Source organism: Nicotiana tabacum, chromosome 7 (assembly GCF_000715075.1).
Source record: "Nicotiana tabacum cultivar K326 chromosome 7, ASM71507v2, whole genome shotgun sequence".
Taxonomy (NCBI): Eukaryota; Viridiplantae; Streptophyta; class Magnoliopsida; order Solanales; family Solanaceae; genus Nicotiana; species Nicotiana tabacum.
The window spans coordinates 124561816-124588214 of NC_134086.1; the positions used below are offsets into that span (position 1 = coordinate 124561816).

Genomic DNA, 26399 nt, shown 5'->3' on the forward strand with positions numbered 1-26399 from the left:
GCAGATATGGAGGTAAAACTTGATGCTCAAGTTATCCCTAAGAGAGCTAGTTTTAAGTATCTCGGGTCTATTTATCCAAGGTAACGGGGAGATTGCCGAAGATGACGCATATCACATCGGAGTGAGATGGACGAAATGGAGGCTCGCTTCCGATATTTTATGTGATATGAATATGCCGCCAAGACTTAAGGGTAAGTTTTATAGAGTGGTGGTTCGACCGACTATGTTGTTCGACCGTCTGCGCTTGTGGGGGCAAGTGGGTGTAGATGTCACCATGTGTCTTTGAGTTGTGTTGCATATGAAATATCATTATTGTTTAACAAAAATCTCATTTGTAAATACTTGTTGGTAAATAAGAACCGAGGCAAATATTTTAAGACTTGATACATGTGATAGCACTTGTTGTACCTTTAAAAAAATTAATGTTAAAATGCTAAAAGGTTTAACATGAAAAGGTTATTTATCTGATTTTGTTTGAACGATTTGGATTTTCTATGAAAAGCCTTGGCGATGGATGTACTGTCGCGACACATCCAAGGGGAGGTGCCTTGATGCATGCTATTTGCCGATAAAATAGTGTTGATTGACAAGAGGCAAAGCGGAGTTAACGCGAGGTTGGAGGTTTGGAGACAGACTTTGGAATCTAAAGGTTTCAATATGAGTAGAACCAAAACTGAATACTTGGAGTGCAAATTCAGTGAGGGAACCCAAGAAACAGACGTAGAGGTATCGCTTGATACTCAAGTAATCCCTAAGAGAGCTAGTTTTAAGTATCTCGTGTCTATAATCTAAGGTAACGAGGATATTGTCGAAGATGTTGCACATCACATCGGAGTGGGATGGATTAAATGGAGACTCTCTTCCGGCGTTTTAGATGATAAGAATGTGTCGTCAAGACTTAAGGGTAAGTTTAATAGAGTGGTGGTTAGACCGACTATGTTTTTCGACCGTTCGCGCTTGTGAGGACAAGTGGGTGTGGATGTCACCATATGCTTTGAGTTGTGTTGCATATGAAATATTTATTGTTTAATAAAAATCTCATTTGTCAATACTTTTTGGCAAGTAATACTTGAGAGGCAATTATTTTAAGACTTGATAAATATGATAGTACTTGTTGTACCTTTAAAAAAATTAATGTTAAATTGCTAAAGGGTTTTATGTCAAAATGGTTATTTATCTGATTTTGTTTGAACGATTTGGATTGGCTATGAAAAGCCTTTGCGATGTATATACTATCGCGACGCATCTAAGAGGAGGTGCCTTGGTGCATGCTATTTGCTAGGAGTGTCGAAACAATTTTGAAAACCGACCGAACCGAATCTAACCATACTAATTATTAGGTTTTTTTAATAAACTGAAGGTTTTAATAAAAATTTATAACCGTACCGAATATTAGGGTAGGTTTTTTTATATTATAAAAAATACCGAAAAAATATTGAACCGTACTGTTAATTTTATATATAAATATATTTTATAGATTAAGTTTAAAATAAAAGACACTAATATTTTGGCGAAATACATAAAGGACCCCTTTAAGTTGTCTCTAACAATCAACTAAATATCTTAGCTAAGCCCATTTTCAGTTAGACACTTCAAGTGCCTGTAAAGTATATCAAGTAAATACATGACCCAGCTCACATCGCGTATAATATACATTCGAAGACTATTTTAAGAACCAATTAATATTTGACACATGGCTAATAGTAAGAATTTAAATTAATAAAAAATTAAAAAACTAATGATGTGTCAAAGTTAGTAATGACAATACCACTTGTGTAAATAAAGAGTCAAAACAAGGGATTTTGGCATAGTTACCCACAAAAACAAAACTATTTAGTCTTGTCTACCCATTTGTTTTTCTACCCATAAACTAATTACATTTTCTACCCATAATAGTATTTGTGGGTAATTTTTTCTTTATTCTCCAATTCTTTTTTATTTCTACGCTTCTTTTCTTCTTTTTTTTCCTTTTTTTTCTTTTCTCCTTTTCTTTTTTCTCGTTTTCTTCTTATTTTTTTCTTTTTTCCTTTTCTAATTTCATTTAACTTTTTTTTTTATTCTTTTTCTCTTCATAATCTAATTTCATTTACCGTTTCACTATTTTTCATTATTTTTTTATACAATAAGAAAAAATAACTCATATAGTAAATATTTGTTCACCTTTTTAATATAACTAGTACAATATACCTTTTATTTTTTTTCTTTCTCATTTTTTAAATTCAATTATTAAAGTGAAATAATATCAGTTGTCACTTGATCTAACTGAATATCACATTGATTGCTGCTGAGCACCATAAATTATATAATCAGATTCTAAGAATCAACACGTGATTGTCATGCAAACCTTGATCTCCTTCCTTATAAATATCAATACACACTCTACCATTAACAGTAATACAACAAGTTATAGACCAAGAAAACATAATCTACGACAACCAAATCTCCATATATACTAGTTAGAATAAAAATGATAATAAAATATTGAAAAATGCAACAAAAGTATAAGCAGCAAAAAAGACGTCTAGTACCATGTGATACCAATATGGTATATATGTATACCAACAGAGCATATAATTTCTCTAGAATATTGCTACAATTATCTGCGACTATACTACTGTACTAAAACATTAAAGGACGCAATAAAAGTATGAGAAAATTACATGCTCGTATTGCAAGTTAAATATTCGCAAAACAACTTGCTCATTTCGTATACTAAGAGGGTATATAGTTGTATGGGGTCGTTCCAACAATTGCCTATAACTATAAAAACTATTATATAATACACATGATTTATGTCCATCGGCACACAAAAATTCCAGCATTGCGACTCATGTTCATATAAATAATTTCATATTAGAATTAATTTAAAATGCAGCTAAAACAACCAAAACAATGTTCAACTACCATATGATACCAATATGGCATATAACTATACCAACATGGTATATAGTTTTACTAGTTAATTTCCGGCAACTGTATGACTATACTACTATTACGTAACACACATGCATAAAGAGAAAAATAAAAAAATAGTGTACCACATATTAATATAATAAGGTATTTCAAGATATTGTACTATATTACTATTATTAAAAGAAAATCAAATATTGTACCAATTCAATGCAGCTAATACAACCAAAAAATGATTCAACTAGCATATGATACCAATATAGTATATAGCTATACTAATAGGGTATATAGTTGGAATGAATTGTATACTAAAATGGTATATTTGTATACTATTTGGGTATACAATACAAATTCGTCTTCTTCTATGGTTCAACTATATTTCAACCCAAATTTCTAAAATTTACTACAAATCCTCTACCAAATTGACTAAAACTTTAGCTACAACCTCCAATCAACTTTTCAAACAAACCCATACAGGATCGGATCAAAATAATTAAAAACTCAAACAAACCAAGTTATGAGTTTCAAGCTTCAAGGTCTTTCAATGGTGGATTTAAATTTTTTGTACAATAAATCTCCAAAAACCAGCATCAAAGGTATAATCTATACATCAAAGAACAATAACTAACGAATTTCAACAGTAAAACACTATAAAAAAAAATCAGATCTGGCATTTTGAACTCATTCATATGGAGTTTCAAAAATTGATCTGTTCTTCCTATGATCTAGTTTTTGAATTGTGCCCTTTATTTTAGTGTTGAAAATTTGTTTGCAGTGCTAAAACCACGAAGGCTTGAAGTTATTTCAATTTCCAGTGCAAACGGATGAGAGAATAAGGCAAATCAATGCCTCAGTTCTTGGTCGCATAAAGCATCGCTGAAATTAGCGGGTAAATAGTTAGGGTCGCATGAGTAAGAGTAATAAATAGTTTGGTCTGAACATTAAAGTGTGATTAAATAGTTTGGAATTAGTGAGTATAGAGTGAGATTTACTCTCTAAAGAAACCATATTTAATTTAAAAAGAAAATTAAGCCACCCTTTGCCCCCCCCCCCCCCCCCCAAAAAAAAAAACCGAACACCTCCCACGTCACTTCTCCTTTGCTCACCCCCTTATTTTGTTTGTTCTTCTCCTTTACCTATCCCCATTTTATTTTCTTCAGTTTTGTCTTGAGCTTGTCACTAATAATCCTTTTTGCTTAATTTTATTTTTTAATATTTGTGATTTAGTTGCTTTTTTGAGCAGCTACTGAAATACCCAACTCATCTAGGACGAAAATTGAGTGTAAACCAGAATTTGTTTCGCTGAAATCTCCATATTTTCAGCTGAAAATGAGTGCAAATCAAAATAGTTAGTTTTCAGCATCAATTTTTACTTTTTAGAAATATTTTTGCCTTTGAAATAGGTCTAATGATTAAAGCGGCAGTAAATAGAGTTTAGTGGTGTTTTTGGGTGTGTTTACATGTATGAAATGGTGCATCAATGGTGGATAAGGAGAGGGTCGGCCATGGAAGGAGGAGAAGAGAAAAGAGAAGTCACAAAAAGACACTCACGCGCTGAAAATTATGGTAGAATACACGCATCTGCCGGGTCAATTAAGGGTATTCAAAAGTCATAATTCTGTTGAGTAGAGGTGTCATAATAGGTGTTTTGTTGATAGTCAGACGATTTATGTATTTCGCTAAGTCTAATAACTACAAGATACCTATACGGCCAACCCTAACCTACTACTACTATACTACTGAAACAAGGATACTATCTAATGCTGTATTTTGTCCCGGGCCCGGGCCTTAGTGGGCCTAACGGGCCGGGCCTCGCGGTCCCGGGCTTCGTGGTCCCGGGCTCTGGCGGTCCCGGGCCTGGCGGTCCCGGTCTTCGTGGGCCTAATGGGTGGAACCGGCCCGTGACCGGCCTAAGCCCACATGGTCCTGTGCTTAACGGGCCGGGCTCGTGGGCTTCGCGGGTCTAGCGGTTTTTTTTTTTTAAGACAATTTCTTGTAGTATCATGGCTATATTAATATGTAGTATATATGTATATCTAATTATTAAAGTGCTTGACGAAAAAGAAAATAACAAAACAATAGTAAAACACTAAATTGTCATGCATAAATATCACTTCTTGAAGTATATTATATTGTATCTTATGTATATATATTCTCTTATATATTTTCTTTTAGTATATGTATTGTATCTTATGTATATATATTCGCATAATAATATATTTTCTTGTAGTATATATATTGTATATTATGTATATATTGTAGCATAATATATTTTCTTGTAGTATATTATATTGTATCTTATGTATATATATTCTCTTATATATTTTCTTGTAGTATATATATTGTATCTTATGTATATATTGTAGCTTATAAATATATTTTCTTGTAGTATATATATTGTATATTATGTATATATTGTAGCATAATATATTTTCTTGTAGTATATTATATTGTATCTTATGTATATATATTCTCTTATATATTTTCTTGTAGTATATATATTGTATCTTATGTATATATTGTAGCTTATAAATATATTTTCTTGTAGTATATATATTGTATATTATGTATATATTGTAGCATAATATATTTTCTTGTAGTATATTATATTGTATCTTATGTATATATATTCTCTTATATATTTTCTTGTAGTATATATATTGTATCTTATGTATATATTGTAGCTTATAAATATATTTTCTTGTAGTATATATATTGTATATTATGTATATATTGTAGCATATAAATAATTCTAAGTATAGACAAAGAAATATTGCGAAAAGAAGCTCATGGGTAGAAGCAATAAATTTTATTACCAAAAAATGACATATCTTTCTTAGTCATCCTTCCCCCAATGGAATGAGCACAACAAGGTACTAATACCACCATTAGAAGGAAAAAAACTAAGGAAGATGTGCCAAAATACAAGTTACATATTATTCTATGTATTATCTCTAACAGATCTCATAAATCCTTCAAGGTTCGGAGGAGGTTGCGTTGGTGGTGGTGGAAAAGAAGCTTGTTCATCACCACTTCCGGGCGAAGCCGAATCCTCCGTAAGTTCCGCTATCATTTCTTCATAAGCTTCATCTATCGCCGGTTGTGCTTCTGCAATTCCAAAGTTTCTTCTTTCCGAGCGGATCCAATCTCTAAACAATACTGATTTTTCCAAGCTATCCCTCATAGACGCTCTATGATCACCTATTTGCAGTCTTGCTTGACTGAAAGCGCTCTCTGATGCAACAGTTGAAGCTTGAATTGATAAAATATCCTGAGCCATCCTTGCAAGAACAGGAAAATGTTTTTCCCTTGCCTTCCACCATTCCAAAAGATCAAAAGAGCCGTCTGGATTCTCCTTTTCAAGTCCCTGAGACAAATAAACTTGAAGCTCATTTAGATGTGAAGTTTCATCATAATTTTCACCTTGAGACCCCTTGAACTCCGTCCAAGATTTAAGAGCTTTTAAGCCCGCAACTCTTTTAGAGGATTGTGAGCTAGACGAAGTAGGGGTTGGAATAGTTGGCCTAGCATGCTCTAAGGCAAGTTGATAAGCATTATAAACAGTTTGAGCGTTAATCTTAATTGAAGCTTTTGCATCTGCAAGTGTCGCAATTTCCTCATTTGAAAGATCTAAAGTCTTATAAATATTTGAATACCAAAAATGAGGACCTCCCAATTTCATTGTAGGATTTAGCATTGCAGCAAGACCATAAATAGGAGGGATAGGAAAAAAATATTTTTTAAACTTTTGTTTCATTTCATTTATAGCAAGTTCATAAATATCCCCACCCTCACTAAATTCAACAAACAAATCAGATAGTGCTGCAATATAAACTAAACAGTTTGAAATAGTAGGATAATATTGCCCAGAAAATGCATTTGTTGCAATTTGAAAATGTTCTAAAAAATCTAAAAGAATTTTAACATTAGTCCAATCTTGAGTGGTAAGCATTTCATCATCATCTTCACCACCTACCCGAGAATTAAACGTTGCATTAATTGGGTTTCTATATTCATATGCTACTACTAAACTTTCGTACATACAATTCCATCTAGTCGGGCAAGGTTTAGGAACCTTTCTTTCTCTAAGGCCATATTCATCACATTTTTTAAAATACTCTCTAAGTCTACTTCTACGGTTTGAATAAAAAAGCCAATTAAGAGCAATTCTAACCTTTTCAATTTCTATGTTTAATATTCGCATACCATCACCGACAATTAAATGATAAATATGACAAATACATCTAACATGGAAAATATTAGTAAATGCAGGATTTAGTGTTGTTGTAAGCATGCCTATAGCACTGGTGTTACTAGAAGCATTATCCATTGAAATTGCCATTATTTTATCGCTAAAGCAAAAATATCTACAAATATCTGCAACAGTGTTAGCTATAAATTTACCTGTGTGACGCGAATTAATTATTCTATAATTTATGGACCCAGATTTCTGTGAACCCAAAAGTATAAGATTGAGGTCCACAAATTTATGAGATAAAAAAGAACCTCATATATATAAGTTGTATGCGACACAAAATAAAAATACGTCTTTTAATAATGATGATAAATTTATGCAATTTAAGGTAAACACCGACTAAACTCCGTCAATTATTTAGTGTAGATATGAATCCGTGACTTGTGAGCAGCGACCAGACACGGGTTCCCCTTAATCCACCGTCATTTGCGCAGTGTATCACTGCTTAACTTCACTCATCTGCCCAACTCCACGCGTTTCAAATCCCACCATTTTTCTTCCATTGTCCTTTTATTCTGTCTTCTACTTTCCTTTTACATTCCTTATTAGGTTAATCAATAGTGCCATAACCCTCTACAATCCTAGTCCTATTATTAACGTGCATCACTAGTGTTCCAACCGACAAAATGGTGGAAGAAGAAGTAGGAGAAGAGTACCTTTTCAAGATTGTGGTTATAGGGGACTCTGCTGTTGGCAAATCCAACTTGCTGTCGCGTTTTGCCCGTGATGAGTTTGACCATAACTCTAAGGCCACCATTGGAGTTGAGTTCCAAACCCAAGTAGTGGAAATTGATGGCAAGGAAATTAAGGCCCAAGTTTGGGACACAGCTGGTCAAGAACGTTTTCGGGCAGTCACTTCTGCTTATTATAGAGGTGCTGTTGGGGCTCTCATTGTTTATGATATTAGCAGAAAGACCACTTTTGAGAATATCAAATGTTGGCTTGATGAACTCAACAGTAAGCCCCTTTTTCCTTGGATTTTATTTGGCAAAAGCTGTGAACTTTTGCGGAGGAATATGTGGAGCTTTTTTGGTTTGATCTGGGTCCATTGTTTCTCTGCTCTGTTGATTTATAATCTGGGTAGTTGATACTGTGCATTTTATTCCCTTTTTGGTAAATGCTGATTTGTTCATTTTGACATCAATTAACTTGGGTTCTGCGTAGTTCTCATCAATTTTTGGGTGTACTTCATCTTTATTGATGTTATAAGCTGGGATTCGATGCAGCAAATGTGGTTTAAATTAGCAACTACATTTACTTGGGAACAACTAAAGGAATTCCCCACTTACCAGAAAAAGGGTGTATTGCAAATTGCAATGTCTCTGGAAAAATGCACTCTTGATTTACTAAATTGTTTACTCAACAGTTTACACATGGAAATACAAAACTAATGATGTCTGATTCTGGGTGTAGCAGTTGTTTGTTTACTATTGCATAAGGTTCATATCTATAAGCTAGCTGTAAGAGTATCAATTCTGCTGGATTTTTTTTTTTTTAAAAAGTACCAATTTTGCTGATAATTTTACTCCTGCGCATTTCATGTGTATGAGCATGTATTACTTTGTTTCTAAACCTGTTTGAAGCTCGACATGTTGCAAGTTTCATTTTGTGTGTTTTGTTTCAAAGTGAGCTGTCATCAAGATTGGTGACGGTAAAAGCACTTTTGACTACATTGTATCAAGGCAAATTATTTGTCTACATATGATTGTGAAAAATGTAATAACTGGCCAGCTATGGACAGCTATATAGATTATTTACTGGTACAGCTATTGTGAGTAGCCTGATAGAGTTGAGAATAACTACAAGGCATACATATAATTTTTGGATTATGGTGAATGGAGAGTCACATCCCAGTCTTCCTTGTATGAGGTCCAACCTGTGCTTACTTATGTGTCAAGAGAAGTAACCTAAATATAAGTTTGAATTTTGGCATAGTTGAGGCATTAAGGATCATTGCTTTAAAATCACGTCATTTTCTAGCTCATCTTCCACTTGCAGTTGTGCAACCAAGATAGTTCTGCTGGAAGTCTTGGACTTGTCTGATTTTCATACGGTCGACCCCAACTAGCTGGAATTGAGAAGTTGTTGTGTCTAAAATCTGAAACTCTAACATGTTATGAGCTAATTTTCAAAGAAATGCAGATTGAGATAGCCCATATGTAGCATGAAGAATATTTGATCTGTATTATTTGATTTCAGTTGTTCACCAGGCTTCACATAAGTAACCTAAAATTTCTGTATCATCGCAATTTGTCTTATCCATTCGATAATCTGAATCTATGTGGATCTTCTCGAGCACTGCAGCTCTGCACATCCATTGTTGGATTCTACTAACAGGAACTCACAAGTTTTAATAAATTCTCAAGTATTCTTCCTGCTGATTCATAGATCAAATTTTATTTCTCTCTACTTAGAACCATTTTGGAGTTGTTTTACTTTCCCCCTTCTGTTATTTCAATATTCATGTTAGTATATAGTTTAACCTATTGCTTAAATGGTAATGCAGCCCACTGTGATACAACAGTTGCAAGGATGCTTGTTGGAAACAAGTGTGATCTGGAGAACATCAGAGATGTGAGTATAGAGGAAGGAAAAAACCTTGCAGAAGAGGAAGGATTATTCTTTATTGAAACATCTGCTCTGGACTCTACTAATGTCAAAACAGCCTTTGAAATTGTCATCCGCGAGATATACAAAAATTTGAGCCGGAAAGTTCTCAATTCTGATTCATACAAGACAGAATTATCAGTCAATCGGGTTAGCCTTGCCAATGGAACCGATATGTCAAAACAAAAGGCATCGTGCTGTTCCAGATAGTATTTTACGATTATTATTATGTGGATCTTTAGTCTCTTTACCTTTTTAGACACTTATCCGGTCCTGAATTTAAGCTGGGCAGTTTCTCAAGGGTGCATGTCGTATTACGTTTAGTTCATTGCTGTGTTACTGGCAGTTTTGCAACTAAGGGGTGCAGTACGCAATAGCCCAACAAGGTATAATTGTATCTTTACGAGGCAACAGAATAAATATTTGAGAAACGTTTGAGTTTTGACAAAATTCGTAAAGTTCTTTTCCTTCATTGCAGACAATGACTTTACCACTGTCAAGCGTGTCGATTTAGCCCAAGACCCGTAATATGATACAATTGAATTTCTAATTGGTTTATACACATGTGAATTAAATATGATACAAATATGAAATAGTAATATTAGCTTCTTTTTTTTTTTTTTTATATAAAAGTATTTTGTGTCCTTTCAATGAGTACAAATTTAGTTGTTTATAGCCAAATTAGGGGAGGCAGGATTCCCGAATTAAGCTCCTTTATAAGGTGAATAAAGACAAGAGGGGTTGCTCTGGTAAGCAACCCCCACTTCCAACCGAGAGGTTGTGAGCTCGAGTCTCCTCAAGAACAAGGTGGGAAGTTCTTGGAGGGAAGGATGTCGGGGGTCTATTTGGAAACAGTCTCTCTACCCTAGGGTAGGGGTAAGGTCTGCGTACACACTACCCTCCCCAGACCCCACTAAGTGGGATTATACTGGGTTGTTGTTGTTGTTGTTGTTGTTGTTGTTGTTGTTGTTGTTGTTGTATAAGGTGAATAAAGATCACTCTTGTTAGTTGTATAATCGTTGAGAGTAAACGCTATAATTCTATATAACGGCTGCTCTTTGAATGTTGCCCTCTTCAACTGGTATCTTGCTTTTAAACTCCTCTCTAGTCTTGGTATCTTCGGAGCTCATACAATACTAGTCGCATGCTTGTATCCAGTATCAGCTATTTGCCCACGCATCTCTTACATGTCTTTATTACCACGTGTCACACCTCCTTTTTACGCACCCGCGGGGGCGCAGGGGAGTTTTTTCCAATTAAAGGACAATCGAAACGGGATTTGTTTATTTATTTCAGAGTCGCCACTTGGGAGATTTAGGGTGTCCCAAGTCACCAATTTTAATCCCGAATCGAGGAAAAGAATGACTATATTACAGTCTGCGTACCAGAAATCTGAATAAGGAATTCTGTTAACCCGGGAGAAGGTGTTAGGCATTCCCGAGTTCCGTGGTTCAAGCACGGTCGCTCAACTATTATATTCGGCTTGATTATCTGATTTTATACAAATGTAAACTTATGTGCAAAATTTAACTTTCAACCGCTTTTATCATTTACTGTTATTTTTATCAAGAATTGTAACATCGTGGAAACAACCTCGAACCACGTTACAATCAATGTACCCGTGGTTAGAGCTACATTTCAACTCTGTTGGGATTGGGATTTGAGTCACATAAATGTGCACCCGAGTTTAGGAAGATAAATTATTAAAAGCGTGCCTAACGCAACTAGCGTATTGTTATTTTGGGTAGGGCCGTGAAATTCGCTAAACGGCCCGACCCGGAATCTAAGTATTTAATACATATATTGTGGGAGGGCTCCACAATCTGTACATTTATTTTGGCGAAGCTAGTCTCGTTTTTTTTATTTATTCTCTTTTTTCTTTAGAAAAGGACAAGGCTAAAATGACTACATTTCTTTGCTACTTCGCGAGGTCATGGGTTGTCGATTAAACTTATTTGATGAAACGAGTATTTTCCCGCGGGATTAAATTACTACTATGATTTTAACATTACTACTGCATGTACAAACAACTATTAAGACAAACATTTAGATAACAATAATCTGAGCATGAAGAAATAAAATGCCGAATAACTACTTAACATGACGGAACAAAGGAAATGCATTCACGACCAAATTTCAATATCATACGGAGTTAATTAACAAGAAATAGTGATTTACAAACATCATATGAATATGTCTCGCTCATTTGCATACTATTCGCATGAACTAGGATTGTATTTCAACAAACACATGTACATGTTACTAAACCACAAATATGAAGGACACGGACAGAGATAACCTACTTGATATTATCGTCCGATGCGTTGGACCTGCGACGAAACCTCGGACAACAACCTCGACGTACCGGACCTCGACGAACCAAAGACGACCTCAACGACCTCACCCCGGACAGAACTTCTGGGCTACTTTTCGAATGTTTTCGGTTAAGTTTCAGCTGGCGTGTGCGTGTTTTTTTCGGTCAGTCGTGGCAAGGAGGGAGGGTGATTCATGGTTGGACGTTACAGACGATCGTTTGGACGTGGGGGTGGCGACTGGTTTAGGGTTTTGTTTGAAGGAGAAGAACGTGGTGGTTTAGGGTTCTTCTGGCATTTGTTTGGACGTGAAGGCGTGGACTACTGGCTGGACGATGCAGCAGCGATAGCTGCTGATCGACGAGGGATGAAGGGTCGTTCGGTCAAGGTGGTGAGGCTGCCATGGTGGTTGGTGGCAGTGATGACGCAGCTGGTGGTTTGGGCGACGTGGACAATGGTCGTTTGGCTTGAGGAAGAAGCAGATGTGGAAGGTCGACGGGGCTCCGGTGGTTATGGTCGTTCGAACAGTTGACGGAGGTGGAGGGAGCTGGTAGCGGCGGGGGGTTGTGACGAAGCAGCAGGGCTCGCCGAATTTAATGGAGGAAGGAGGCGATGGTCATGGTGTTTGGTGGTAAGGTCGACGATGGGGTTTTCTGGTTCGTTTTCCGGCCAGTTATGGTGGTTTTGGGGTGTTGGTTATGGTTTTGGGCAGTGGGGGAATTGGTTGGGTGGTGTTTGGACGGTGTCGAGGCGTTGGGGGGGTTGCTCGTTTTGGTCCGTAGGGTTTCTGTTTCTTCTTCTTCTTTTGGAAGAAGAAGATGTACAGTGCCTCAGGTTTTTTTTCAAAATCTCCAAAGTCCCGTCTTTTTCTTTCAAAAGTTCCCCTCTCTTCAAAATGTTTTGTCCGTGTTTTGTAATGGGTTTGCCCAGAAAAATGAGCCCCACGCGTGGTGGGGTTCGAGGCTTATGTTCCCCACGCGTGGTGGGGTTCCCCGTGTATGGGATTACGTCCGTGTTCCCCACGTGTGTCCCTTCATGTGTGGTGGACTCGGATTATTATGGACTAGGTCCGAAATTAGGCCTAAAAGCGGGTAATTTGAACCCGAATATTATTCTTTTGCCCGGACCCGATTAAGAACACAACGTTGTTCGACTAATCCTATGTAAGCAAAATAACTACAAAAATAAGACTAATATTTAAACAAAACTATATATTTTTTAATATATTTTTCAAGATTTAAAATAGCTACAAAGCATTAATAAAACTATTTTTTTTGTAATTTTCGTTTTTAAATAAGGATAAAATATAAAGTAATATTTTTGTATTTTTCAAAAATTAAAATGACTACAAAACCTTAATAGAATTATTATTTTTTTGTAATTTTCGAAATTATATAAAGTACAAAAATAAAGTGCAATTTTTGTATTTTTCAAGTTTATGAGAAATACATAAACTAAAATTTGTATAAATATTTTTTGTAATTTTTCTTTTTGCAACGAAATTAAGTAAAAATAGTTAAAATAGGCATATTAGACCTAATTTCACATATTCACGCTAAAAATGTGAAAATTCTCGGGGAGGGTCAAAAATCCGGTGTCTACACCACGTGTTCACTTAATGAACATCCACATGTCATTTTTAAATTTTATCTTTTACAGATAGTCCCCCTACTTTTCGGTGACTCAACTTGATGTGACCGGGAAGTAAATAAGACTTTTTTTCTTGGCAGGAAAGTTTTTGAACGATTTCTGACACTTGAAAGAACGTACATCTCTTTGCATTTAACGAGCCGCACACGTGTTAACCTTCAATTCAACAAGTATTTTCACCAGTTACCTAGGTAATGATGGCCTTGCATTGTGCCGCCTATAAACTTCTCCCTTTTCACCACTTTCATCTTTAACTTTTACAAACTTTCTTCTCTAAGTCTTCCTAAAGCTTTTCTGCAATTCCCATTTTCTCAGTAAAAACTTACAAATTCGTACTTTACATCACCATGTTTCGGCTATTTCATCTTTCGATTACACATGAACTTGCATCGACGGCTAGGCTGCTTATCGGGCGGATTGGACGGTTATTTACTCTTAACGGTTTGGCTTATCTGTTATCGGCTTTTAAATGTATTAATCCGCTAGCCACCCGATAAAATATCGGGCGGATTGGTATCGGTTTAGCTCTTATCGGGCGGTTTATCGGCCTAATTCAATCTTGTATGCATTGATTGTTTGCTGATAGCCTAGCATACAAATTCAGAATAAGAAATTACACATTGAGTCCGGACATACATGTCTATTAACGCCATGTAGTGTGTCATGAGTTGTAGAGTGAAAAAAGCAGAACACATTGCATAGAGAGTGGCAACCATGATAAGGTTACTGTAAGACGTTGGACAAGGATACAGATAGGTACAATTATATCCTTTAAGGAGGTCTGATAGTGTATGACTTCTTATGAAGTACTAATTACTAAAAGTTTCCTTCTATTTAGTGGAATAAGTGTGTTACAGAGAATGTTTGAATAGTTCAAGCAAGGTGACACGACTGTTCTAAGGTTAAAATGTACATCTGTCAACTGTCATGAGAGGTGCTAAGCTTAGTATAACATGAGCTTATGAGAAGATGAGCTGAGTGTCAAAGATATGACAGGATGACCGAGTCAGAATAAGCTAAGACTATGTCTTTTTGGCTTTAATCCAAGTGGGGAACTCTATCATTGATAACTAGATCGCATGAACATCTATTGTTACGGTCCCTAGGCTAGGGTTAGAGATAGAGTACTGGAAGTAGAAGCGTTTTTGATATTTAATATATATATATATATATATTCTTAATGGGTTAACGGATTATCCGTTAAGAAAATTGATTAAGGGGGGAGACTATGAGACCCCATGTGTTTTTTTCTCTCTTCTCTTACGTAATATACGTAACGTGGCGTGGTTATATTAGGTATATATGATTGGGTATAGCACATTGGGAGAATAAGACTGAAAATATATGGTAATATCAAGGAACTAAACTAAAGCTTTAGGTCAAAGGAATCCCTTAAACAAAGGTTCGTGGTTAAAGAAATGGCTTGGGTAGCACCCCGCGCGTTCGGAAGGTTTAAGTTAACTTGCACCTCTGGGATAAGACTAAGAGTGTCTAATATGCTAATAATAATGTGTTATGAGATATTATAATATCACACTAGTCACATGTTAAGTTTTGGAGTCAAGCAAGTTGCGAAATAAAGGTCGACTAAAGTTATCATAAATTTCTCTAATAATTTTTCTAAACTTTGGGTCAAATGTATCAGACCATTTATCCCAATATATAAATATTTATGGGACCCACAACCTACCAAATCGAAGGTCTACGAGTCTAGTTCGCAACCAAAAAAATATCATATCAAACCGACATCGGAGTAAAAAGTTAGGACTGTTTTACCGCGGACTGTCCGGGCTGAAACCGGGTCGCGAACCGGGTCGGGTCAAACAAGTGGTATAAGTCGGCAAATTCAACTTTTAAGACATCAAAACATTTCATTTTAGTCCCATAACAGTGAGCAAGCTGAAGAGAAGGTTCCATGGTGTTCTTGAGTGATTAAGGTGTGTTTTTAACGATTTCTATAGTTAAAGTTTGCCCCCGTGCCTAGAAACGCAATCGCTACACTTTGCAATCGTTTCCCCCTTCTATTAGCTGTGTTTGGAGCTATTCTTGGAAGATACGAATTTGTTGTTCTTGATGGTTTTTCAGGTTTTATACTTGGTTTGCCAAGGTAATCATCTTGGGACTCTTTTATGATCGTTTTTACAAAGTTCTACGGACGTTTCGTCAAGTTAGGGTCATTTGGCAAATCTGCCAATTTAAATTCAATTATGAACTGTTTATAAGTGCGTATAAGCTAATATATATAGTGTTTGCGAAGCTTAGGACGTAAGGAACAACTTTCGTGAAGGAACTACAGGCATTCAGACGTTCGTTGGAAAGGTATGTTAAGGCTAAGCTCCGTTCTTCCTTTTAGCACGAATTTTGGGAAATCCCTAAGACATCAAATCTGATATTTTACTATTCTATTGCTAGAAAGACCTTCTGTGAAAGACATTGGGATCATAGCTGAAGTATTTTCATGATGTTATTAGGTTGATATTCCACTCATTTAGTTAAATAGGGTATTCGACATTTATATATGTCATTTTGTTGGCTTTCTTAACTATATGTCTATATATATGAATTCGTATTCGTCTTTGGATTGTGTGACTAAAAAAACAAAGGCATTTAGTATTTGCGATCAGTCCTTCTTCCTTGTTAAAGTGTATTTTAAAATCTCTAAAGTGACACGTCGATTTTCAAAAATTTCAAATATAATTTTTATGTTTAAACTTCTAAAATACTTGATTTTTGAAATACTTTCTTTTACTAAATATCAAGAAATCAGGTATAAGGACTAAGTGAAGCATCTTAAACTTTTTATGAACATCTTCAGAGTTAAGTTATCTTTCTAAAAGTCGAGTTAAGTTTTCAAGCTTACTCAAAAAAAACATATAAGGTTCCACGAGACAATTGTATGCGATACGAAGGTGATTATGAGATTATGAGAATAAGAGTACCAATGAGCCAAGATTGTTTAAGTTCTTGTTATGGCCTATTATGTGCATTCAAAGTTCATATCATACATGGAATATTATGCATGGACTTCGAGCTATAATCGGAGGTAAGAGGCCTATTTGCCCGAAAAACTATATATATTGTACATATGGCCACAAGTTGGCAATATGATACCGGTTAGCTACCGGGAGTGACCGCCATTTCTAGCATTTGGTTAGGTTGGCAATATGATACCGGTTAGCTACTGGGAGAGACCGCCATTGCTAGCATTTGGTTGGGTATGTCATGCATTTACATTAATATATATGTATTCACGACATACGATTACACGAGCATACCATGCATATTTTATTACTATGAGGTCGGATGTCGGCCATGGAGGCTATCAGAGTTTCAGTATCAGGTGGTATCTTTATTACCTTTTTACATCAGCTATGTATGATTCTACTTTCTGCCTTAGATACCAGTATATTTTTATTCGTACTGATGTCCCATTGTCTAGGGACACTGCATTTTTGCTTCATGCGTGCAGGTCTAGGTAGAGACTCTGATCGACCCCTCCGCTAGGATTTCGGGGTTCAGTTGTGAGTTGGTAAGCTTCACCTCTACCTGGAGCTTTCATAGGATGGTTACTTTTGTTGTACAGTTTGGGTATAGTCGGGTCCTTGTCCCGACAGTGCTTATGACACTCTTAGAGGCTATTGTGGACACCGTATTCTGAGTTTCTTTTTGCAGTTTTCAGTCTCCAGCCCATAGACTTGGCATGTATATATATATATGAGTGTAGGCATGTATGTCTCCAATCGTGGCCTCGTCGGCCAGCTAGTACTTTATTATTTTGGCTCGTCTACCTTTGTTGATATGGCTTATTATTATTCAGGTCATGACCTTAATGGTCCAGGCTTAGTAATTTAGATGTTGTGCTGCCCGATCTGTTGGGCCCCCAGTTTAGTTATCTAGTATGTTTAGTGGCTAACTCAATCGAATTCAGTATTGAGTTCCAGTCGTGCCTCCCCTAGTTTGGGGCGTGACACCCCCAAACTGATAAGCCGTTAATAAAAAAATTCAATCCGTTCATCGTCTGTTAAACCGTTAACCCGATACCAATAAGCCATTAAGCTTCGGTTCGGTTTTGAATACCCTTATCGGCGGCGGCCCATCCAAGAAGAACAATCTAAAAAACCTGGTGTCGGACCTCCCTCTACTAACAAGATCATCCCTTCTTAGTTGTATTGCTAAAAGGATCTCCATGTTCAAAAGAAACCTCCTGAACCTGATAATGACAGAAATAGAGGTGTTGGTGAATATCCCTATTCTATTCACCCATCCAGTATTCCTTTTGTAAAAGAGGAATGTGACTGGAATAACATTATGGTTTTAGCCCCCAATGAAGTGGAGAGTATTACATTCAGCAGACCAGGGTACATTTACTTTTACACTTACCCTTTTACTTTAAGACTTGGCAAGAAAATAGACTTAATCATCTTGGACTTTTGTCGGAACTACCGAGTTTGTTTAGCTCAAGTAGGACCGACAATATGGCACACTGTGGCTTGCCTTCGATTCCTCTGTTCCCGAACTCAGGAAAACCTAACTCTTGCTCATATGATCAATCTCTATGCCCCTAAACCGTGGAGGCGTGATCAAACTCAGCAAACGTGATTACCATGCCATCGTTACTAGTGTTGATGACGACAACGATCGTGGTTGGATGGAGAGGTTTGCTTTTGTTGCTCTTGGGGACATTTTACCGGCGTCAATATCTCCTATTCCCGAATCTTGGAACTACACCCGTAAGCTTTCTTAATATCATTATTTTACTGTTTTAAAGGAATTTCCCCTCTTTACTAAACATTTTTTCTTTTTATTTCAGCCACCAGTTGGGTTCCTCCTGCAGTTGAGAACCTAACTCAATGGGTTCAGAAAATTCTAGATACTTTCACACTAGATTCCCATATGTGGAAGGAAATTTCAGTCAGGTTCAACTGGAAAGGCAAGAACTATGGTGAGAAAAAGCTTCCCCTTTCCTTTTTTAACTTTTATCACTATACAAGAGATAATTTTTGACTTCTTACAACAATATGTAGGTCTTCCAAAGAGATCTTTTGTTTGTCCTACCGTTGTGGTTTTACATGACCCAAAAGTGGCACAATAATGGATTTAAGAAGCCCTTGACCGGAATACGGCTCGTGACTGCATCGAAGGCACATCTTCCTAGAGTCCCCAGCCAAGGAAAAAACCGAAAAGAAAGCATACCTCTAAATCTGAGGCAAAGGAGAAACCCTATGTTACAGAAGAGATCCTGAAAAGACTGACCACAGTGGTCCTTGATTAAGATAAAACTGAGGATGATGATGAAACGGTTTCTTCGGAGAAGAAGAAAAAGAAGAACTTCCTCAACTCAGCCGGAGGATGTAGAAGGAATCTTTCAAGAGTTTGAATTAGTTGAAAATGTGGGATCCCGCTTCCGGGCTCCAGTTGTCGCCTCCGGTTAGAAGGGTTTTTCTTCAGATGCTCCTTCAACTTCTGTTACATCACCAGATCTTGCCTCGCCACCAGTCCCAACCGAACAAGAGGAAGATGTGTGTTTCCCCCCGATCATCCAATCAAGTGAACATAGAAAATTCCTTCCCGGCATCTACTTGGAACCCTAATGACAAACATAGTGTTACCTTTTCGATTTCGGATGAATGTCATTTGCTTTCCAAGCCGGTGGAGATCGACAACTACTTGAAGCCTTTGGCTTTGGATAAAGACTGGAGGAAAATGGATGCTCTTTCTACTGAAAGTCTGATCAATAACAACATGCATCTCGTCGTTCAAGTATCCTTTCATTTTTAGCTCCTCCTTTATACTTGTTAAACACGACCTTTGATAACTTCAAATTTTGTCTTTACAGACTAACCTCATTGCCTCCGAAGGCTTACAAAAGATGATCCTGGATAAATAAGCACTTAACGCTGAGCAGGATCAACTTGGTGTTGAACGGGATCAAGTTGAGCGGGATCAACTTGCCAAGCGCCTCCCGGCTCTAGAGGCAAAGCTTGCTCACATAGGCAAACTTGAAGCTCGATTGGATCAGACTGAGCAAGAAAAGATAGCCCATAGCCGAGGGGTCACTTAGTTGCATGCTGAACTAGCTAAATTGAAGATCATGTAGGAAGAGCTGCAGGATGTCGTGACTTTGGCAGTCGAACGCGAGTCTGCTTCCATGGAAATAATCAACATCCTGGAAGAAAAATTAGGTTGAAAATCGAGGAAGCTACTGCGGCTGAGGAGAAGAGCACAAGAATGGAAGAAAGGCTCAAAAGAGTGATGGAGCAAAATCGCAAACATGCGATGACCAATACTGACCTTTCCATGACCTATGACATCTTGAAGGTTGATAATGAGTGGTTGCAATCGAAAATCCAAAGGCTCCAAGCCAAACTTTGAGATCAAGAAGATTATTTCTTGCTTGAGAAAACTCATGCAGTTTATCACATAAGGAGAAAAACTTTGGAGGATGCTAAAGAAGGCATTTCAAATATAGATGTCTGCATTGTTGAAGCCCTTGCCTTGGAGACAACTGCCTTCGAGAATATTCATGTCCGGCCCACTGCTTCAAGCTTCTCGAGCACTTGCTTAGAGTCCTCGGAAACTGAGGAAGAAGTTGAAGATAATGAAGAAGATACGGATGAAGGTGCTGAACAATCTTCATCTCCGCAAGATGCAACAGAGTCCATAAGAAGGGGTGTATGTAACACGCCAGACTTTAGACAGAGTCCCACATTGTCAAAACACAAGATAGATATTGGGTATATAAGTTAACAGTCCTTAGGCCCTAGTGAGGCGTTTGAAACCCGTGAGGGCCTAGGCCCAAAGCGGACAATATCACTAGCAGGCTAGGCTATTACATTTATAATTTTGATTTTTACCTTTTAATTATGAGGGTTTCATAAGAGGGCCCTTATGTATACAGTGCTCTTGAATAGGACGACTCATGTTCATTCCAGCACTTGCATTTGAAGTTTAGGTAACATTTTAGCGAAAGGAAAAACCATATCATTTGGAAAATAAATAAGATTTTAATACAAAAAGACTTTTATTTTATTCCTTCTATTTCAAAGTTACATTTACATAAGCCAAAAGTTTATACATTCACTTATGTAAAAAAAAAACTACCAATACATGCGGCAAATTTGTACTACTTATTTTTATAGAGCTGGTCATACAGTCCTCGGTCCTGACTCGAGGTCTTTCATTTCAACTGAACTTTTATGTTCAATATATAGTTTTCGCTTCCAGCAGTCTCCGATTTCATTTACAATTTTAGTGCTTTGAATACGATAGTTCTCTCCCTCTCCTCCCGTTTTTGGATGCAAAGTATTCGAGCACTGGAGTTCTTGTTGCTATTGACTATCCTTCTTTGGAGCAAGCTTTATGTTGTTGTCTAATTAAAAACCTTCTAAGAAATCTATTTGGGGCAAAAACTGGATGAAGAAAAAAAGAGTGCAGCGCATACTTTCAGTTCCATCAAGAATATTCAATAATAGTACCTTTTGAGGTGAGTCACGTTCTAGTTGCTTGGTAATTTTACTTCATCTTGATTTTTCAGTTGATATGAACCTTTATCAATTATAGCTTAAATTCGGTCAGGTTTTTCCCAGATAGGCCTCAACTTTCCGGCATTGACTTCCCATGTATTATGAGTTATCTTCCGTAAGACCAAATCTCCGACTTTGAAATAACAGAGATGTTTTCTATAATTGTAGTATCTTTCTATCCTTTGTTTTTGCGCCATCATCCTTACATAAGCCAAGTTTTGATGCTCCTCAAGTAAGTCCAACTTAATCAACATTGCTTCATCATTCTCCTGCTCGTTTACCCGGTAATACCTCATGGTCGGTTCACCTATCTCCACTGAAATCAAATCTTTTGCACCGTACACAAGGGGAAAAGGTATTTTTACTGTGCTCGACTTTGTCGTTGTTCGGTACGCCCACAATACTGTCAGTAGCTCTTCAGGACACCTGCCTTTAGCATCCTCTAATTTCTTTTTGAGGTCTTGAATTATCACCTTGTTAGTTGACACCTCTTGACCGTTAGCAGTTGGATGGTATGAGGAAGACGTGATCCTTTTAACCTTCAATCCCTCTAGGAATTTTGTAATCTTGAAACCTATAAATTGTGGCCCATTGTCACAAGCAATTTCTTTTGGTACTCCAAACTGGACGATGATATGATCCCAAATAAAATCAATCACTTCTAGTTATCCAACCTTCATGAGAGCACATGCTTCAACCCATTTAGTGAAATAATCAATCAAAACTAAAAGAAATTTTACCTACCTGGGACCTTGAGGTAGGACTAACTATATTCATCCCTCATTTTATGAATGGAAAAGGTGACCCCACTGAATATAAAAGTTCTACCGGCTGATGTACCAGTTAAGCATGACGTTGGCACTGATCACATTTTTGTACCAACACCTTTGCATCTTGCTCCATTCGGAGCCAATAGTAACCGCTCTCATTAACTTGAGCACCAACGAAATCGCACCGGAGTGATTTACACAAGCTTCTTCATTAACTTCCCTCATCACATAATCAACTTTCGATGGTCCTAAACACCGAGCCAACCAACCCAGAAAATATCGTCAGTATAATTGTCCATCAAAAAACAATACCGGGCAGCTTTTGTTCATATTGCTTAGGAGGCTTTAGAATCATCAGGAAATTTTCCATGCCTTAAATATTCTATAAACATGTTTATCCAATCCTAGATTAGGTTGTTTGAGTTAACTTCGCAGTAGTCATCCATGTCTAGGAGTGAATACAACTGATGAACAACTACACCGAAATCAACTCATTTCATTTTCATGGATGAACCTAAGTTGGCCAGTGCATCAACTCCACATTCTATTATCTTAGAATATGGATCGTTGACCACTCCCTAAATCGGGAAAGTAAAATTTGAACTTTGTTCAAGTACTGCTGCATGCGATCTTCTTTGGCACCAAAGATCCCATATATCTAATTTATCACCAGTTGGGAATCACACTTTATTTCAATCACCTCGGAGATGAGTCCCTGAGCTAATTCAAGTCCTACAACCATAGCCTCATACTCGACTTTATTGCTAGTCAAGGAAACAGTTTGAATGGATTGTCTCAGGATTTTTCCTGAAGGAGTGAGTAATACTATCCCAAGACCGGAACCTTTTACGTTAGATATTCCATCTATAAATAAAATCCATACACCAAAAGCAGTTCCCGATACCATAATCATTTTTTATTTGCAGTTAAAGGCATCATCCCCGTACTAAAATCAGCCATAAAGTTAGCCAAAACTTGTGACTTAATCGCAGTCCGAGGTTTATATTCAATATCAAATTCACTAATTTTAACTGTCCATTTAGCCAATCGACCCAATAATTCAAGTTTATGAAGGACGTTCCTCTGGGTAAAGTCGTTACAACGGCTATTGGGTGACATTGAAAGTAGGGTCTAAGATTTCGAGAGGCGACTACGAGAGCTAGAACCAACTTTTCCAGGTGTGTATAACGTGTTTCCATATCTAACGGTATTTTACTAATGTAATATATAGGGAATTGCATACCTTCTTCCTCTCAGACTAGAACTGCACTCATAGAAACTTCTGATACCGCTAAATATAATTATTTTCCCCTTCGGTTTAGACATTAATGGAGGACTGGATAAATACCTTTTCAAGTCTTTCAACACTTGTTGGCACTCCAGAGTCCACAAGAATTCATTCTTCTTCTTTAATATTGAAAAGAAACTGTGAAATTTCTCTGATGAACTTGATATGAATCTGCTAAGGGCCGCCAACCTGCCGGCCAATCTTTGCACCTCCTTTACACTCTTCAGTTGGTCAGGGTATCTTCTATGGCCTTAATCTTGTCAGGATTTACTTTAATTCCTCTTTGAGAAACCAAAAAGCCAAGAAATTTCCCGGACCCAACTCCACAAGCGCAATTCTTCGGACTGTACTTCATGTTGTACTTCCTCAAGATGTCATATGTTTCTTGAACATAATTCAAATGATCTCCTACACTGAGTGACTTAACCAACATGTTATCAATATAGACTTTAATGTTTTACCAATTCGACTTTGCTAAGTGGCTCCATCATTTTTAAGCCCAAAAGGCATCACATTATAACAATACATCCCAAAATTTGTAATAAATACGGTTTTTTCTTGATTCTCCGGGTACATCCTAATTTGATTATACCCAAAGTATACATCAAGGAAACTCAACAGCCTATGCACAGCCATCGATCAGTTGGTTGATGTTTGGCAATGAAAAAGAATCCTTAGGGAAAGATTATTTAAATCCTTATGGTCTATACACATTCTAAATTTATTATTCTTTTTGGGTACAACTCCTGCACTAGCTAACCAACCAGGATAACTTACTTCACGTATTGAACCTATATTTAGCAACCTGGTTACCTCTTCTTTTACAAACATGTTTCTGACCTCAGCTATCAACCGCTTCTTCTGCTTTATCGGAGGGAAAATAAGGTCAAAATTAACTTGTGGACAACCACTTCCAGTGGAATGTCTATCATATCTGAATAAGATCATGCAAAATAATCAATGTTAGTTTTAAAAAATTCAATAACTTTAAACCTGAGGTCGGAGCTCAACCATGTTCCCAAGTAAACCTTCATCTCCAGGAATTCCATGAATAGAGCAATTTGTCCAAGCTCTTCTGCGATTGATTTCGTTGCATGATTTTCTTCTGGTGCCTGGAATGATCTGGGTACCTGATAAATATCTTATGTCTCTTTCTCTCCATCATCTTCAACCGGGATCGGAAAGGAAGTTGAAACTGATTCCTATAGTTGCTATTTGTTGATTCCTTCTTCCTTACTTCTAGATAAGGTGACATCATTCATTTTCCTTGCAGAAGGTTGGTCACCTCTAATCTTCTTAATCCCATCCAATGTAGGGAACTTCAATAATTAATGGTAAGTTTATAGAACATCCTTCATTTCATGGATCCATGTCCTACCAAGAATCATATTGTAGCCCATATCGCCATCCACAAATCTGAACAAAGTGGATTTCGCCACCCCTTCGGCATATGTAGGAAACACGATCTCTCATCGGGTCGCTACGCTTGTTAAGTTGAACTTCGCCAAAAGATTTATCACCAGAACTATGTGTATTTTTGGTTAGCTTTGCTTGTTCCAAGACCCTAATTGGATGATATTGGTTGAACTAATTGGATCAACCAACACACGCTTGATTTTAAAATCTAAAACATTTAAAGATATTACCATAGCATCATTGAGCGGTAAAAAAGGTCAACATCTTTCTCCATAAAGGTGATTTCATCATCTTCTAATGCTTCTAGGATTCTCTTGCCATGAGTGACTGATATCTTCATCTTTTCCACTGCAGAAAATGTCGCCCCATTTACTTGAACCCCACCAAAAATCATTTTTATTATTAGGCAGGGAGACCCTGTGGTTGTTTTTTTTTAATTCCTTCGCATCTTGATTCCTACCGTAGTTATTCTTAGCCTGGTTACTTAAAAATTCCCTAAGATGACCATTAGTTAACAACATTTCTACTTCTTCACGTAAGTGTCGCCAGTCCCCAGTCCTATGACCATGTGTACCTTGGAACTCACACCATAAATTAGGATCCCTTAGACTGGGTCTGATCAAATTGGTTTTGGGAACCTTGCTTATATTAAAATTGTAATCCTATAGTCGGGGATATCCTGAATCTTGAGATCCGGTGGTTCTTTATCCTACAAATTTCTAATACTCCGTCCACTATCTAACCTTCTATCCGGTCTGAATCTTTCTGACGACTGAAAACCTTTAACTCTACACCCATCAGATATTTCATTTGATTAATAAGGTTGAAAACGATTCCTGTATGATCTCCTATCTGCATCAAGATCATTTTTGAACTTTTCTTGATATTGATCTTGATTACGACCCTTGGATGACACCAAATAACCCAACTAATCATCCTCAATTCTATTTTTTTTATTCATATCGATTATAGACATCAATCCATATGGTTGCCTGAAATTCTAATAGACTTTCTTTCAACTTCCTTGAGGCATCGGAGCTTAAGGGGTTGAGATCTTTAGTGAACGCTTAAGCTGCCATTCATCTGGTATTGTCGGCAGCTGTATTCTCTCCTTTTGGCAACGGATCACAACTCTCACAACAACTCAGATTCTCCTTAAGCGATTCTAAATATAACTGCCTTCCTAGCTTGGACTTTTCTTGCCCCAACATACGCTTTGATGAAAGATTCTACAAGCATATCAATTGAATGTTCAGGTAAGAACGAATACCAAGTTAAATCTCTCTATGTTAGGGTTTTCTAAATTTCTTTAGCAAAACTGATTTGATCTCAAACAGAGCCAAATCAATTCCCTTTACACCCATAGTGTAAGTTGTGATGTGCTCTTGTGAATCCGAAGTTCCATCGTATTTTAAAATATCCGGCATCTTAAACCTTTTCGGAATCAACTCCGGGGTCGCACTTGGTTTCAATGGCAATTAAGTATACTTTTTTGAGTCTAGGTCCTTCAATACCGGATGTTCCCCAAGGATAAAATCCATCCGAGCGTGGAATTCTTTAGCATTTTGATCCATCTGACCATTCATTTCCTTCATGAACCTCATGAGTTTAGTTTTAAAAGGATTATCTATGTTGTTTTCATTCCCGGGTCTGCTTCCTGCACCACCT

At 37.0% G+C, this 26399-nt stretch overlaps 2 protein-coding genes across 2 annotated transcripts; one reads left to right on the forward strand and one right to left on the reverse strand.

Annotated features, from left to right (window-relative positions):
• Positions 1–7516: 7516 nt before the first annotated feature.
• LOC107764560 (ras-related protein RABA5b-like) lies at positions 7517–10241 on the forward strand. The gene is made up of 2 exons (XM_016583153.2): positions 7517–8122; positions 9672–10241. The coding sequence occupies exons 1-2, from the start codon at positions 7792–7794 to the stop codon at positions 9980–9982; spliced, it is 642 nt and encodes a 213-aa protein (XP_016438639.1). The 5' UTR covers positions 7517–7791; the 3' UTR covers positions 9983–10241.
• An 11054-nt stretch (positions 10242–21295) lies between these two features.
• On the reverse strand, positions 21296–24570 carry LOC142162268 (uncharacterized). The gene is made up of 3 exons (XM_075218600.1): positions 24446–24570; positions 24129–24249; positions 21296–21880 (listed from the first exon to the last, which is right to left on the reverse strand). Exons 1-3 carry the CDS (start codon positions 24568–24570, stop codon positions 21296–21298), a joined length of 831 nt encoding a protein of 276 aa, XP_075074701.1.
• Between the last annotated feature and the right edge of the window lie 1829 nt (positions 24571–26399).